This window comes from Neovison vison, chromosome 1 (assembly GCF_020171115.1).
Source record: "Neovison vison isolate M4711 chromosome 1, ASM_NN_V1, whole genome shotgun sequence".
NCBI classification, from domain to species: domain Eukaryota; kingdom Metazoa; phylum Chordata; class Mammalia; order Carnivora; family Mustelidae; genus Neogale; species Neogale vison.
Genome location: NC_058091.1, coordinates 82,985,242 through 83,002,301, shown reverse-complemented (window position 1 = coordinate 83,002,301; position 17,060 = coordinate 82,985,242). Strand labels below are relative to the sequence as shown.

The window sequence follows — 17,060 nt, the reverse complement described above, 5'->3', positions numbered from 1 at the left end:
TCCACATTTTTCTCTTAACTTTTTTCTTAGTAACTTTTAATATAATATATGTTTTAAAAAATGTATTATATGAGGCACCTGGGTGGCTCAGTTGGTTAAGCCTTTGCCTTCTGCTCAGGTCATGATCTCAGGGTCCTGGGATCGAGCCCCGCATCAAGCTCTCTGCTTAGCAGGGAGCCTTCTTCCCCCTCTCTCTCTGCCTGCCTCTCTGCCTACTTGTGATTTCTGTCTGTCAAACAAATAAATAAAATCTTTAAAAAAATGTTTTATACATTTAATTTTTAAAAAAATCTTTCTTCCACTAAAATATAAACTCAGTTAGGAATCGTTGACTCTTTTTGTTTATTTATGTATTCCAAACTTACTGTAATTCATATTAATAAGGCTTAAGACTTTTTTTTTAATAACTTTTCTGTGATTTTCTATGAGATATTTTATCATTCACATTTTTTTGAAATTTTTATTTTCACAATAATTTTCAAGGATTTTTTTTTTGTTCTCTGATTACTCATCTTTAGGTGGAATTTTTCTGTATCAGTGTTACAGCTTTTTTTATGGACTCAGCAGATTATCTACCTGAGGATTTATAATTTTGTTGAAGTTTTCTTTTTTCTGGTGTCTGCTTCTCTGTATGTTTTTATTTTGTTTATGGTTTTTTTGTCTTAGTCTCTTTTTTACTGGGAAATCTCACATAACTGGTGATCCTGGGCACTCTGGACATACTTAGGAGGCAGACACTAAAAGCTAAAGTGAAAAATAGATAGAGAGGTGAGTGTTTAGATTCGTCATTTCTTGAGCTTCATTATAGAGTAATTGGGCAGCAAAACCATGTTTTCTATGAGGAACTCAAAATTTCTGTATTTTCTGAGACCGTTCATTTCTCCAGAGACAGATTTTCCAGTCTTCTGCTGGAAAGTAAATAGATTGGGTTGAGGTGTAGAATAGATAATACTACTGGAGAGGGGCGAGCTGGACATTAGAGGAGGACTAGAGGCTTTCATCCGTCAGTATGTAAACTTTTACTTAATCTGTAATTTCTGGTCTCGTGCTTTATTTCAAACTCCTGTATATCTGATACCCCAAAGTTCAGTTTCTATAGTTCACTTCTCGATTTTCAGTTCCTTAAAATAAACCTCTAGTCTTTGGTAGCATTAAGAATATTAGACACCTACCTATAGTCTAACGTGTTTCTCATTTAACTCTTTAAGGTTTCTTTCTGTTTTAGCACCATTCCTCTTCTGTGCCCTCTGTGATAACTGGCACTTTTGATTCTTTAGGCTCTTTGAAGTGATTGTTGCAGGATAAATTAGCTTTCTTCTTCTTCTTCTTTTTTTTTTTTTTTTAAATTAGCTTTCTTCTTTTTGGTAGTTCCCTCTCCAGGCATTGAGGTATCCCTTTTCTCTTCTCATAATCCTGTCCACAATATATTGTGGGCATGATTACAGATGTCTGCTATATTCCTTAGAAATGGGATTTATATTTCACTTTCTTCTTTTCCTTGTTTCTGAGAAAACTGTGGGTCAGAAATGGTTTTATTTTGCTCCCTTAAAACTAGAAATCTGTAGTGCTTTGTTTTTTAAATCAGTAAAAAGATACAGATCTGTATGCTTATTTTTTAACTCGAAAATTTCTATTTGCTTTAAAAAATGATTCTCACATTTCTCTGCTCAAGGAAGGAGGAGGTCATTGACAAGCGTGAAGGCATGATTGTTTGGAAAGGATCCAGTTGTACAGATCTGTTTTATTAACTTACAAACACATCTATTACAAAATTTTTTTAAAAAAGCAAACTTTGTTTTTTGTTCATGGGCCCTAGTGTCATCCTGACAGAAGGGCCCAGTGAAAAGATAGATAAGTATTTTTAGAAGGTTATAGTTTATGTACTGGCAATCTTTAAAGCAGAGGTAAAGAGAAAATTTATCTTAAGTACTAGAACCTTAAAAAAGTTGTCATTACTCTTTATTTGTGGTATATCTAAATTTCATATACAGCTCTTATCTGAGGTATACTTTAGGTTGCTGTTAAAAAAAAACAAAAACAAAAAAGGGGGTGCCTGGGTGGCTCAGTGGCTCTGCCTTCGGCTCAGGTCATGATCCCAGGGTCCTGGGATCAAGCCCCACATCGGACTCTGCTCAGCAGGGAGCCTGCTTCCTCCTCTCTCTCTGCTTCTCTGCCTACTTGTGATCTTTGTCAAATAAATAAAATCTTAAAAAAAAAAAAAAGGGACAGCTGGGTAGTTCAGTTGGTTAAGCATCTGACTTTGGCTCAGGTCATGATCCCATACTTCACCCTCTGCCTCTGCCTGCTGCTCCCCCTGATTGTGCCATTTCTTTCTCTCTGTCAAATAAATAAATAAAAATCTTAAAAAAAAAAAAACCTCTTTAAAAAAAACTTTAAGGATTGTAGTAGAATCAATACTGATCATGGCAATAAAAAGAGCTAGTATCTCTGTGCTTACTGTATGTCAGACACTGTTCTAAGATGCTACATGCATTTTTAGTAATTTAACAATATTGTTTAATCCCTGTTTTGTAAATGAAGAAATTGTGTTTCAGAAATATTAGATAATTTGCCCATGGTCATACAGCTAGTGAATCTAGGACTGTCTAGTTTGAGAAAGGAAGGATCATAGAATTTCTCTAATTCAGCCTTTGTGTCACAGATTTGGAAACTGAGTCTCAAAGAGGTGAAGTGATATGCTCATTTCACAACTAAGTAGTTGTAATATTAATGCTAGAGAGATTAAAATTTCTTGTCATGTATGTGGTTTTTCTTTTTTGTAATTAAAAATTCAGGGTTTCAGTACCTGAAGAAGTACAGTTTATTAGTGACTTTCGTTTAAAAACCCTTCAGATTTCTTTTTGTATTTTCTACACCTTTAGTCCCCAACTGATTATTAGATTTGTTTCTAGTAATGTACATGTAATAAGTAGGGTGAGGTTTATTTCAGTTAGATCATATTTCATGATCATATTAAACACTTAAAAAATGAAACCTTTTTAGTTAACTAAAACATTTTTACTTCTCTTAATTTTGGTATGCCTTTTTTGGGTGTGTTATGTGTGTGATTTATAGATAGGGGATCTCAAACATGTATTTCGTTACTCTTAAAAAAGTTTTAAATTACACCCACATATGGGTGGCTCAGTCGGTTAAGCATCCAGTTCTTGGTTTCAGGTCAGATCATAATCTCAGGGTCCTGGGATCAAGCCCTGCATTGATCTCCCTGCTCTGTGGGGAGTCTGCTTCTCTTCTCTTTCTCCCTCTTTCCCTCCCCCAGCTCATTTGTGCTGTCTCTCTCTCTCTAAAATAAATAAATCTTTAAAAAAAAAAGATTAATTGGAAAAAATCAGTTACATGTTCTCATATATGATCATTATTTTTTAAGACAATAGAACATTTCAATTTTTCCGGCATTTTTATAGCATTGAATTTTTATTTTAAAATGGGTTTCTATATTTTTCCTAAAGAAATTTGGCTTAAACAGAGAAAATTGTTAAATATTGGCTCTTTTCTTTTCTTCCAGGTTTCACCTTGCTTAAATGTCTTGTCACGATTGTTGTTCAGCAGTGACCCAGATGTATTAGCAGATGTATGCTGGGCCCTTTCTTATCTTTCTGATGGACCCAATGATAAAATTCAAGCAGTCATTGATTCTGGAGTCTGTCGAAGATTGGTGGAACTTTTGATGTAACTATAATTTATGATTAATAATTTATGATTGTGGATTAAATTTAGCAGTTAGAGTAATGGCCTTATAAAGATCTTAAAAGTGACTGTCTTCAGGAAGTATTGAAAAGCCATCAGCCTCATTTTTCAGAACAGCTATAATGTGAAGAGTTGACCTTCTTAAATTTGTATCCCATCCTTAGTTGGAACTATCATTTTGTGAATATATTTCACTGGTTTTAATCTTTTTATGACTGGCAGGGACTTCATTCAACAGGTATATATGGAATGCCCAAGGTACCTGCTTGTACAGAACCAGTAATCTAGTTAATTGTTCATTACAGTAACTGTAATTGTTCACTAAGTAACTAATTGCTGTAAAAGTCCACTTGCTAGACTATTATTGCTACCTTCTTTAAAAAGAACAGATTTTTTACAAAAGAAGTTAAAAACTTATAAGAGAATTTGTTTTAAAATGATAGTTTCTTTATCTTTTTTCTTTAAAAAGACATTATACTACTTCCTTTTGTCAAAAAGCCATTAGGTAGGCTCACATGAAGCAGATGGCACAAAGAAGAGAGGTCTGAGAAGGGGTTGTGGCTCTACTCCAAAGACAACATCTGAGAAGGGTAGGCAGGCAGGTCCAATGCGGGGATCAGGGCTCAAGCTTGAGGATGGCACCCACTAGAGCAGAATAACAAGCAGGCTGGAGCGACACATGATGGATAACAGCCTAGCTGGATCAGAAGCCAGTTTCTTATTCTAAGAGAATGGAGATATAAATATGGAAAGGAGGAAAGCCAGAATAATCTTGTGGTATTAGATTAGAACTGGAGAATGTGAACTCATGGCTTTCAACTTAAAGAGATAGATGTAGAAATAAGTGTGTGTATGTGTGTGTATATGTCCTCTTAAAGGGCATGGGAATAGTGACATATCTATACTAAAAAGCTGAACATACCAGGTCTTGGTTTTTAAATGCTACTCTTCATTAACAGGAACCAAAATTCTTGGATAAATGGCTGATTCTAGGGCTGGGATTGAGAAAAAATAAGATGAATCCGGAAAGTAGTAAGTGCTTAAAGAGTGACAAACTATCAGAAGAACGCATAAAACCCGCTTGCAGGGACTCCTGCTGTTCTAACTTCCAAGCTTCAGATGATTTGAGCATTAGAATAAATTATAATAGTATGATATAGCATTGAATAAAATAGGAATTCATGAGCCCCACTAAAATAAGTAGATAAATCAATAGATAGACTGAAAAGCATGTAGTTGGAATGATGGTATTACAAAATTATCATTGGCAACAAACAATATTGATAATTCAGACAATACACATCAAGAGGTGGTGAAAGTAGTCATTGGTGAAAGTGGCTTAAGGAATGGGATTTAACACAGTCTAAAAGTATATTCTCTCAAAAATATTAATTATAAAGGGAAAAACAGTATATTGAAGTGGAGAAATCTGACAGACACCATTTTAAGTGACTGGAATTCAGTGCCACTGTTGTGGACAAAACAGGTATCAGATGCTATCCTATGTATTGAAAAGATGGTTGCATTTGTAATATCCTAACTAAGAGTATATAATTTGTATCTTAATCATGAGGAAACGTTGGACAAAACCTATAATTGCTTTATGATCATTATAAATGCCAAAATCATGAAATAAAGGAAAAAATAGAAACTTTTTAATTAAAAGAGACTAGAGACATAACAACTGGGTATAATACATAAGCCTGGATTAGATTCTTTATTACAGAAGTATTACTGGCATAATTAGTGAAACTTGAGTGGGATCTCTGGGTAAAGGACTATTTTGTATTATTTTTGCAATTCTTTTGTAAATTTTAACTCTTGCATAGTATTTAAGTTCATATTTTTATTATTTTTAGGCATAATGATTATAAAGTTGTATCGCCTGCATTAAGAGCAGTTGGTAATATTGTGACTGGTGATGATATTCAAACACAGGTGAGTTCAGACTTTAATATGATAAATTGTTAAGATAATGGATTTTTAAGAAATTTATTTAGTTTCATACTACTTGGTTTACATATTAATTAAGACTTTAGCATTACCATAATTATATAAGCATCTATAATGTGACAGTAAGCATATTCTTGATAATCAAGATCAGCCTTGAATAGCTATATGTGAAAGCACTGTCCTAGATCTATATCAATACAAAGAAGTACAAGATAGTAGGATGGCTTTTGAGGGACTTAAAATAAAATTGAGGAGAAAATATATATGAAAGCAAAGCAAATTACCTATCAGTGTATGTTTCTTGAGAACTGATTGGTCAGTAAATGCTATAGAACTTTAAAAAAGAAATCACTGTGCTGAGAAATCTTTGTAGATTCCATAAAGAAGTTGTAATTAAAGCTATATCCTTAAGTTGGGGAAGAACTTAAGTAAACTAGAAGAGATTTATGTGATCATAGGTGTAGAAGCAGACATGTGTGAGTTGTATTTTTTTTTTTTTAAGATTTTATTCATTTGACAGAGAGATCACAAGTAGGCAGAGAGAGAGGGGGAAGCAGGCTCCCTGCTGAGCAGAGAGCTGGATGCGGGGCTTGATCCCAGGACCCTTAGATCATGACCTGAGCTGAAAGCAGAGGCTTAACCCACTGAGCCATCCGGGTGCCCCGTGTGAGTTGTATTTAAGAGACATTAAGCTTGACTGGAGAAGGACCTGTTGGTGAAATGGTGATTGATTATAGTTTAAGCATGGGGTTGGTTGGAAATAGGAGAGCCTTTTTTTTTTTTTTTGAGTTTTATTAATCTTTTTTTAATTAAATTTATTTATTTTCAGCATAACAGTATTCATTATTTTTTCACCACACCCAGTGCTCCATGCAATCCGTGCCCTCTATAATACCCACTACCTGGTACCCCAACCTTTTATAGCAGATTGAAGACCTAGATTACGAGAATGGAAGAAAAGATAGCAAGGAAATATTTTCCAGATTTGTAACTATGTGTGTGTTTGTGTGTCTGTCCGTCTGTCTTTTGGAGAATATTGAGATACCAGAAAAGGTGTGATCACAATTGACTTTTAGATCTGGAGCAATCTTTCTTGAAGATAGGAACTGAAACTCTGTAACACATTAGATTCTCCTTTGTTTGCCACCATAACTTAAACTTTATTTTAATTTACATGTTATCTTTCACATTTAATCTTTTCAAGTCCTATTTAGGTATATTAGTTTTTAAACAGTTGATCCTTAGTAATTGATAGCTATTAATTTAAAATAGCTCTTTAAATGAAATGCCCTTCTAAACATAACACTTTTCAGCAGACTTTTGGTACACTGCTTCATACATTTGTCACCAAATAAATTTAATGTAAATCTTGTGGGTATTCTGAAAATAGGAACATAATTAATTATGCTGTGGATGGAAGAGTGTAAAGATGTAAAGGAACAAAGTAGAACATACTTCCTTTTTTTTTTTTTTTTTTTTTTTTAAAGATTTTATTTATTTATTTATTTATTTAAGAGAAAGAGAACACACATTAGCAGTGAAGGTAGGGACAGAGCGGGAGAGAGAGGGACAAGCACACTCTTCACTGAGCGTGGAGCCAAACTTGGGACCCAGTCTCCACAATCCTGAGATTTTGACCTGAACCAAAACCTTGGTTTTGGATCCCTTAACCGTGTCACCCAGGCATTCCCTATGTTTGAAATTTTATTTTATTTTTTTAAAAAACAAAGTATTTTAATTTTTTACTTTCACTTTAATTTACATTTTTAAAAAATTTGTAAAAATTTTATTATGTTTTGTTAGTTACCAAATAGTACATCATTAGTTTTTGATGTAGTGTTCCATGATTCATTGTTTGTGTTTAACACCCAGTGCTCCATGCAGTCTGTGCCCTCCTTAATACCCATCACCAGGCTAACCCATTGCCCCTACCTTCCTCCCCTCTGAAACCCTCAGTTTGTTTCCCAGAGGAGTCCATAGCCTGTCATGGTTCATCTCCCACTCTGATTTCCACAGTCTCCTCCATCTTTCCCTTCCTTCTCCTGATGTCCTCCATGCTATGCTATTCCTTATGTTCCACATACAAGTAAAACCATATAATTGTCTTTCTTTGCTCAGAGCGTACTTCTTTAGTATGTTCTGAAAGAAAAGCAGAACAGTAAAAAAAAAAGTTTAATGAAAAAATTGACTTATTCTGTACATTGAGGTTTCTTACCTATTCTGAGGTCAGGTACTTTGAAAATGTTTGATTTTTTTTTTTTTTTTTTTCATTTCATTTGGTTAAACTAGAGGTTGGATCGTGATCAGTCACTAAATCTCTCTTGAAGTGTCGTATCAGTTGAATTCTTGAGTGTATTCATAAATATGAGGGACACACTTCTCAGTGTCCTGCTTATTCGCATTTTAGTGGTTTGACAGAGCACTTTACTGCAGCATGTTTGGTGAAGTGGGAGAGTAGAAGGTAGCAAGCACCTAAGTTTTACTTTGAGATGAATTTCTTTTTTCTTAATTTAGTTTTTCAAGAGTGATTTTTGTATTTCTATAAATCATTCGCCTATCGTTGTGTAGTTTTTTGCTATAAGACTTTGTTACCATTCCTGATTTCTGTTTCAGGTAATTTTGAATTGCTCTGCATTACCATGTCTCTTACACTTGTTGAGTAGCCCAAAGGAATCAATCAGAAAAGAAGCCTGCTGGACTGTTTCTAACATCACTGCTGGAAATAGAGCTCAGATTCAGGTAAATCCTTCCAGATCTAAGAAAACAGCAAGATCTCTTAAATAAGTTTGGATAAAAGTCAGCATTTTATGAATGATTTTTTTTTTTTAGTGAATTACTTAAAAAAGAATTCTTGAAAAGTATTTTACAGAACATGGTCTTTTCTCCTCTAAAATAACAACATTCATTTATAGTAATCTATTGAGGAATTGTGTGTGTGTGTGTGTATAAAACTGCCTACAGTGTTGCATGCATAAGGCTGGTCTTAAAAAGGGATTGATTTTTATTAGTTTTAAATAAGTTTGGTAATGACCTTCCTCTCAACTTTCAAGTAATGATTTATTAGGGTCTTATCAGGCTTCTTGAGTCAAAAATTACCTATCCATTTTGATCAAGTATTTACCTTGTGCTTTATCATCTTTTTTTTACGATTTTATTTATTTATTTATTTATTTATTTATTTAATAATAAAGTGAGTGAGAGAGAATGTGAGTGGGGTGAAGGACAGAGGGAGAAGCAGGCTCCCCGTTGAGCAGAGAGCAGGATGTGGGGCTCAGTCCCAGGTCTCTGGGATCATGACCTGAGCCAAGGCAGACCCTTAACCAACTGAGCTTTATCGTCTTTAAATTAATATTCTGTTAATATTTTTTCTAGTTTTGAAAGTATGTGAAAGTTTGTTGGAAGATTAGAAAGATTTCCAAAGTTATTTCCAAATAGTCATTTTAAAGCCGATGGGTCTTATATTTTCTCTACTTATAACATTTTTAAAATAGCATTGGGACTGTTTATGTTGTATCATTTTCCCTCCTCAGGCTGTTATAGATGCAAATATTTTTCCTCTTTTGATTGAGATTCTTCAGAAAGCAGAGTTTCGCACCAGGAAAGAAGCAGCTTGGGCTATAACTAATGCAACATCAGGAGGTACTCCAGAACAAATAAGGTGTGATAACAGGGTTTTTTTATATTTATTTTTTTAAATGCACATGGAATAAAATAAAGTACTACATACTTTTTATTTGTTGATGAAACTAAAGTATTATTTCTAAGTCAATTTAAAATGCATTTTTAATGTTAAATGAAAGCATTTGTTATGTCAGTTATATTATTCATTCACAGTAGTTTTTTGTTCTTAATGTTTTTCAGTAAAGGATAGTTAACATCACTTGCTTTGGCAGAATATTTATGAAAAATCAGAGATTAAAAATCCGAAAAAAAATAGTTTATATTAATTTGCAAAATATACTCTAATGGACACTAAATATTTTTTTATACTATTAGAGTCACATGCATATAACTGTATTATATAGAAATGGCTAATGAATTTGAATCCACTTATTTAAAATAATTTTTAAAAAGATAATACTGAAATAGACATTTGTTATTATAGTAATGTTCTCCTAGTCAGTTGTTAGCCTTACTGTAGATGGTATCTTTTCTTTCCCTATAATTGTTTCCTTTTTTTCTTTTTCACTGTAACTTTTTTGATAGGCCCTTTGTTGTTTGTTTACTTGTTTCTTTTACTAAGACCATAAATACTAGGTACATGGGCTTTGAAGTCAGACTGCTTTCAAATCCAGTTTTTTTCAGTAAAAGTTGTATGGCTTTGACAAAGTCATTTTACCTGTCTGATCCACAGTTTCTTCTTCTTATTATTTTTTTAAAGAGTTTATTTATTTATTTGACAGATAGAGATCACAAGTAGGCAGAGAAGCAGGCAGAGAGAGAGGGGGAAGCAGGCTCCCTGCTGAGCAGAGAGCCCAATGTGGGGCTCCATCCCAGGACCCTGAGATCATGATCTGAGCTGAAGGCAGAGGTTTAACCCACTGAGCCACCCAGGCACCCCAGTTTCTTCATTTTTTAAGTGAATTTGGTAACAGATAATACCTTATGGTAGTCTCCTGATAATTAAATGGGATTCATACATTTTTTTATTTTTTAATTTTTTTTAAAGATTTTATTTATTTCCCTGACAGAGAGAGATCACAAATAGGCAGAGAGGCAGGCAAAGAGAGAGGAGGAAGCAGGCTCTCTGCCAAGCAGAGAGCCCAATGCAGGTCTTGATCCCAGGACCCTGGGATCATGACCTGAGCTGAAGGCAGAGGCCTTAACCCACTGAGCCACCCAGGCACCCTGGAATTCATACATTTAAAGCACTTAACATGGTACCTAAACATTAAGTTCTCTACTAAGATTAGCTAATATTATCATTGTTATTTGTAATCATCACAACTTTTATGATCAGTATTGATTCCTAAATTTCTTTTTATCTTGTGCTTTTTACTCTCTTTTGCCCCGTAACAAGGTTCTACTTTGCACTTGCATAAAAGCCTGACTTCCTACAGAATCTTCTTGTTCTATGGATTTGTCTGTGAAACTCAGGATTCTTTGGGTTTCTTGAAGTGACTGTTAAGGAAGTATTTTCTAATGAATATTTAATTTATGTTTTAATTTATAAAATAAGGCAGCTGCTAGCTGTTTTACAAATTACTGAGAGGATTTTGAGATAACCTGTTGTGACAGCTTTGCCTTATTGCCTTCGTTTGTGCTATTATCTTGTGTCTAAGATTTATATTTTTATATATTGATAACATCTCTTCCATTCTACCTCTTTCCATTACATTTCCATCTCATTATGTTATGAATATAAAGAATAATAAAACAAGATCTCCCCCTTGTTCTAGCTTGCATTTTTTTAAAATTTTTAAATTTTTTTATTAACATATAATGTATTATTAGCCCCAGGGGTACAGGTCTGTGAATCGCCAGGTTTACACTTCATAGCACTCACCATAGCACATACCTTCCCCAGTGTCCATAACCCCACCACCCTCTCCTCTTATCTCCTTCCCCCTGGCAACCCTCAGTTTGTTTGGTGAGATTAAGAGTCTCTTATGGTTTGTCTCCCTTCCAATCCCATCTTGTTTCATTTATTCCTTTCCTCCCAAACCCCCCACGTTGCCTCTCCACTTCCTCATATCAGGGAGATCATATGATAGTTGTCTTTCTCTGATTGACTTATTTCGCTAAGCATAATACCCTCTAGTTCCACCCATGTCATCACAAATAGCAAGATTTCATTTCTTTTGATGGCTGCATAGTATTCCATTGTATATCTGTACCACATCTTCTTTATCCATTCATCTGTTGATGGACATCTAGGTTCTTTCCATAGTTTGGCTATCGTGGACATTGCTGCTATAAACATTCGGGTGCACGTGCCCCTTCAGATCACTACATTTGTATCTTTAGGGTAAATACCCAGTAGTGCAATTGCTGGGTCATAGGGTAGCTCTATTTTCAACTTTTTGAGGAACCTCTGTGCTGTTTTCCAGAGTGGTTGCACCAGCTTGCATTTCCCACCAACAGTGTACAGGGTCAGCTTGCATTTTTTTTTTATCAACTAATATTATTTTTATCTTCTTTGGGAAACAAAGTTTCTTTGTTTAATTATTTTCATTATTATGTCTAGTCCATATATTATTACTTAAATTTATTGGTGTGAATCAAGTGTCCAAACGGAGATCATTATTTCTTCTTACCATTTTCATCATTTCATTAATTCTACATATATGGGAGGAAATCTTGATTACAAATTAGTTTCAGCATGCATACCACTAATATTTATTGAATGTCTTATATTGCCAGTTGTTGTGCTAAGTCATTTCAGTTATTAAATGCCAAGGGTGTATCCGATACCTTCATGTATTTTATGTCCTTTAACTTCATACCTCTAAGAAATATTCAATCAACAAATATATTGATTAGCTATAGTATATGGCAATTGAGTGCTCTAGTGAAGGTATGTAATTTAAAAAAAAAAAAAAAGGAGAGTAGAAACTAACTTTTAGGGGTGCCTGGGTGGCTTAGTCATTAAGTGTCTGTCTTCAGCTCAGGTCATGATCCCAGGGCCTGGGATTGAGCCCTGCATCAGGATACCTGCTCAGCGGGAAGCCTGCTTCTCCTTCTCCCTACCCCCTTGCTTCTGTTCTTCTCTCACTGTGTCTCTCTCTGTAGAATAAATAAATAAAGTCTTTGGAAAAAAGAAAAAAAGAAACTAACTTTTATTGAATGCTTAACTATATTTTTGTAGCAACTGCCTGAGCTTGGTACTGTTATTATCCCCATTTTAAGATGGAGAAACTGAGGCACAGAGCAGTCACTCAAAGTCACACAACTAATGAGTGGAATTGGGACTTGAAGCCATGCAATCTGGCTTCAAACAAGTACATGTGTTTTTTCTTTAGCTTTAGTGGACTTTTGCCAACAAAATAAATCAGTTACTTTGTTTATATTATAGAGAATGGAAAAGAGCTAATAAAAACTAGAAAAGAACAAAGTACTAAAAAATGAATGGAGTAACTTTGTGAACATTGTTTATTAATATTATTCACAATGTAGTATTCAGTATTCAGTATTGCTTCTGAAACATAGGTGGTATTTTAGAGCATCAGCTATGATTTTTTTTTGTGAGAAATTTGATTTAGGTATCCCTTATCCCTCTTCATTTCTGCCTACTTCTATATGACCCTAGTATGTGCACATAGACTCACCTTTAAATATTGGCACCTTGAAACCACTGTTGCTCTTAATACTATTCATATGCCATGCAGAAACAGTCCAAGTAACGATTTACTTGTATGTGTATTTTTGTAATATTTGTAATCTCATTTATTGCTAATTATGTTAAAATAGAGTAAAAAGTTTTCAGGTTCCTATGTAAGTGAAAATTTAAATATTTTAATGTCGAGTTTGTATAAAGATACTTTTCTTAATTGTTTATTGATAGTTCACTGAAGAATATTTGCTATAAATAATATTTAAGTCTTTCTAAATGTTTTTTTTCCCCCCACTTTTTTTTAAATTACTCTGAAGGTATTTGGTAGCCTTAGGTTGCATTAAACCACTTTGTGACCTGTTGACTGTTATGGACTCTAAAATAGTCCAAGTGGCTTTAAATGGACTTGAAAATATTTTACGTCTTGGAGAACAAGAATCTAAGCAGAATGGAATAGGCATTAATCCTTACTGTGCTCTCATTGAAGAAGCATATGGTAAGCAGTCAGTTCAAAATGTATCATTACAGTCAAGTCTTCTTTTTAACTGACATATAACATTACAAGTTGCCCTCAGGTATACAACATAATGATTCCATGTTTGTATATGCTGTAAAACTATCATGATCACCATAGTAAGTCTAGTTAACAACCATTACCATACAGTTACAAAATGTTTTTCTTGTGATGAGAACTTGTAAGATTTACTTTCTTAGCAATTTATAAATACATAATACAATATTATTAACTCTAGTGCCCATGCTATACGTTATTTCTCCATGACTTATTTATAACTAGAAGTTTGTACCTTTGACCTCCTTCACCCATTTTGCCAACTTTCCCCACTGGCAACCACCAGTCCATTCTCTGTATCTATGAGCTTGGTATTTTTTGTTGTTGTTTGTTTTTGGATTTTACATATGTGTGAGATTATTTTCTCTCTGTGTCATATTTTATTTAGCATAATGCCATCAAGGTCCATCCGTGTTGTCATAAACGATAAGATTACATTCTTTTTTTATGGCTGAATATTTTATTGTATACATGTGTACATTTTTTTTTCTTTTTATCCATTCATCTGTCAGTAAACAGTATGTTGCTCACATATCTTAGCCACCCTAAATAGTGCTTCAGTGAACATTGGGATAGCAGATGTCTTTTCTACTTAGTGTTTGCATTTTCTTTGGATAAATACCCAGAAGTGGAATTGCTAAATTATGTGATAGTTCTGTTTTTGGGGGGTAGTTTAATTTTTGAAGAACCTCTGTACTGTTTACCATAGTGGCTGCACCAATTTACATTCCTACCAACAGTGCACCAGGGTCTCGTTTGTTCCACATCTACCTATACTTGTTATATCTAGTCTTTTTGATAATAGTCATTCTAACAGATGTGAGGCAATTATTTTCATTGCAGTTTTTATTTAAATTTCCCTAATGATTACTGATGTTGGACACCTTTTCAGGTGCTTGTTGGATATCTGTCTTCTTTGGAATAGTTTCTGTTCAGGTCCTCTGCCCATATTTTAGCCAGATTGCTTGTTTTGGGTGTTGAGTTGGTGTTCAGTTCTTTATGTATTTTGGGCATTAACTCCTTAAGGTATATGACTTGCAAATATTGTCTCTATTCTATAGGTTGTCTTTTCATTTCGTTGATTTTGTTGATGGGTTCCTTTGCTGTGCAGAAGCTTTTTTTGGTTTGATGTAATCCCGCTTGTTTATTTTGACTTTTGTTGTATTTGCTTTGGGTGTCAATTCTAAAATATTGACAAGACCAGTGTCAAAAGTTTATCACTGATGTTTTCTTCTACTTTATGGTTTCAGATCTTACATTCAAGTAATGTATTCAGAGTTTGTTTTTGGGTACAGTGTATGTTAGTGGCCCAGTTTCACTCTTTAGTGTGTGATTGTCCAGTTTTCCCAGCACCATTTTTTGAAAAGACTGCCCTTTCCCCATTGTATTTTACATTCTTTGCTTCTTTGTAGTAAATTAATTGATTTTATATGTGGGTTTCTTTCTGGGCTCTCTGTTCCATCGATCTGTTTTTATGCTAGTAAGTTTTTATTATTACAGCTTTGCAATACAGTTTGAAATCAGAGAGTATGATGTCTCCAGCTTTGTTCTTTTTCTTAAAGTTGCTTTTGGCTATTTGGGGTTCTGTGTGCTTCTATAAAGGGGCACCTGAGTGGCTCAGTCAATTAAGTGTATACCTTCCGCTCTCGTCATGACCCTGGGGCCCTGTAATTGAGCCACATATCAGGTTCCCTGTCCAGTGGGGAGTCTGCTTCTCCCTCTCACTCTCCCTCTGTGCTCTCTCTCTTTCAAATATATTTATGTTTATTTTAGGATTATTTGTTCTATTTCTGGAAAAATGCCATTGGAATTTTGTCACAGAGTATATTGAATCTGTAGACTGTTTTGGGTAGAATAGACATTTTAACACAATATTAATTCTTCCAACCCATGAGCACAGAATATCTTTCCATTTATTTGTACTGTCTTCAATTTCTTTCATTATAGTTCTTAATGTACAGGTCGTTCACCTCCTTGGTTAAATTTATTCCTAGGTAGTTTATTCTTTTTGATGCACTTGTAAATGGGATTATTTTTTAATTTCTTTTTCTGATAGTTTGTTATGGAAGTATAGAAATGCAATGGATTTTTGTACTAATTTTATTTATATACTGCTACTTTACTGAATTTATTGATTAGTTTTAAGGTTTTTGGTGGAGTCTTTAGGATTTTCTATATATAATAGCATGCAAATGGTGACAGTTTCCCTTCTTCCATTTTGAATTAGATGGCTTTAATTTCTTTTTGTTGCCTAATTGCTCTGGCTGGTACTTCAGTACTATTCTGCAATGATACAGTTGAAGAGGTTTACCTGTAATTAAATGAAAAATATATTCAGCATCACCCAGACTTAGTGTAGATTTTTCTTCTTGTAGGCAATAAAATAGAGTGCTCTAGATTTTGTTAATTTTGTAAAAATAGGCTTTTTCAGTTTCACTTGTAGGTTGTACTTTTGGCGTATTATACAATAGCTATATTGGATTTGTAAATAATACTCATTCCATATTGATCTCCTATCTCTGAGAGAATGTATGTTAGTTTGCTGACCTTTTATTTCTTCATTTGTGTTTGTTTTGATGCTTTTCCTTTTTTGTGCTTTTTATAAATAACATAATTACTCTGGAAAGGACGTGTAGAGTTACATAATCTAAAGTTGAGAAATTGATTTTAAAATTGAGAAACTAAAGTATAGAGAAACCAAAATTATTTGGTCAAAATCACACAGCTAACAAGGTAGAGTCTGTGATCTCTTGATTCCCAGGCTGGTGCTTTCACCACACTGCCTTATGCTGTCATTCTTGAAGTTTAAGACATAAATTGCGTTGGCTCTCAGTATGTGCAAAAAATAGATAGGAACAACAGCCCCATTGATGATAGACTGACAAATGCTATGGATTCATTATTTTGGTTCACATATATAATGAAACTTGAGTAACAGTTTTCTTTATATATGTATATATATGTAAAACAGGTCTGGATAAAATTGAATTTCTGCAAAGCCATGAAAATCAGGAAATTTACCAAAAGGCTTTTGATCTGATTGAACATTACTTTGGTGTAGAGGAAGATGACCCCAGCATTGTACCTCAGGTGGATGAAAGTCAGCAACAGTTCGTATTTCAGCAGCAGGAAGCACCAATGGAAGGATTTCAACTTTAACTTGGTGGGGTAAAAATTACTGGCTATGAAGGATAGTTTCAGAGATCTCTTCTTTGTTACAATATCAGTAGGAGTGTTTGCTGTGTTTTTACTTAGGAAAAGGAAAAAGTTGATGCACTTTTAAAAAGCAAAACAAAAGAAGTTTCCATTCAGATGCAATCTTTCATTTTAGTTTTTTTTATTTTGGTGTACGTATATTTGTGTTTTTATTGTCTTACCTGTTTTTTGTAACTTTGTGAGCAATTAAATATATATGAAATTATTTAATAACTTAAGCTTGAAAAGGAGAACTTCGATAAAGTATTATATATAATGGTTCTGAGTTTTTTTTCTCGCATCTTGGAAACTGCACATTGGCAGTACAGCTGATAATTGCATTTTGGCAGTAAGTCTGAC

General features: G+C 34.0%; 1 protein-coding gene across 3 annotated transcripts in view; it reads left to right on the top strand.

Annotated features, from left to right (window-relative positions):
- KPNA5 (karyopherin subunit alpha 5) overlaps window positions 1-16,833 on the top strand; it is a 43,482-nt gene extending 26,649 nt beyond the window's left edge. For 2 of the 3 annotated variants that reach the window (XM_044250089.1, XM_044250080.1), the window contains 6 exons: window positions 3,527-3,690; window positions 5,568-5,646; window positions 8,275-8,400; window positions 9,192-9,319; window positions 13,252-13,430; window positions 16,477-16,833. In XM_044250089.1, coding sequence (XP_044106024.1) covers window positions 3,527-3,690; window positions 5,568-5,646; window positions 8,275-8,400; window positions 9,192-9,319; window positions 13,252-13,430; window positions 16,477-16,664 — 864 coding nt within the window. In that variant the 3' untranslated portion in view covers window positions 16,665-16,833. The remainder of the gene's footprint in view (window positions 1-3,526; window positions 3,691-5,567; window positions 5,647-8,274; window positions 8,401-9,191; window positions 9,320-13,251; window positions 13,431-16,476) is intronic. The other variant, XM_044250097.1, reaches the window with a different exon arrangement.
- Window positions 16,834-17,060: the final 227 nt, after the last annotated feature.